The 417-nt window shown below is 66.2% G+C and overlaps 1 protein-coding gene across 1 annotated transcript in view; it reads right to left on the bottom strand.

Annotated features, from left to right (window-relative positions):
- LOC104132836 (protein sidekick-2) overlaps nucleotides 1-417 on the bottom strand; it is a gene marked incomplete at its 5' end in the record, with an annotated part of 22,723 nt that overhangs the window by 10,958 nt on the left and 11,348 nt on the right. Inside the window, 2 exons of the mRNA XM_009646171.1 lie at nucleotides 31-134; nucleotides 338-417. Of these exons, the coding sequence (XP_009644466.1) occupies nucleotides 31-134; nucleotides 338-417 (184 nt within the window). The remainder of the gene's footprint in view (nucleotides 1-30; nucleotides 135-337) is intronic.

The following is a 417-nucleotide window of genomic DNA, read 5'->3' on the forward strand; positions in this document are numbered from 1 at the left end:
CCTGTCCCAGGAGCCGCAGCCTGCGCTGACCCGCCTGCAAGGTGGTGAGCGACTCCGACTCCTCACTGTATTCACTGTCCCCAATGTCATTTGTCGCCTTCACACGGAACTTGTAGGAGGTGAAGGGCTTCAGCCTGGGTGGAAGCAGAATGGGACAGGGACCCCGTGAGCCACCCTCCCTTCCCTCCTGCAGGGCACATTGGCTGGCACTTCCCAACCTTGGTGCAAAGCGCTTTGCATCGGATGGGGAAACTGAGGCACGGGGCAATCGCCCAAAGCGGAGCCCATCGCCTCCCCGTCCCCCCACAGCACCGCTCAGGGGCGGCGCCTGCCTCACCTGTCCACGACGAAGGCGGTGGCGTTGCGGCCGGCGGCGGCGGAGTGCAGGGCCCACTCGCCGTCGGGCAGCTCCCGTGT

The sequence above is a fragment of the Egretta garzetta genome, unplaced genomic scaffold (genome assembly GCF_000687185.1).
Source record: "Egretta garzetta isolate BGI_Z169 unplaced genomic scaffold, ASM68718v1 scaffold19, whole genome shotgun sequence".
In the NCBI taxonomy this organism is placed as follows: Eukaryota; Metazoa; Chordata; class Aves; order Pelecaniformes; family Ardeidae; genus Egretta; species Egretta garzetta.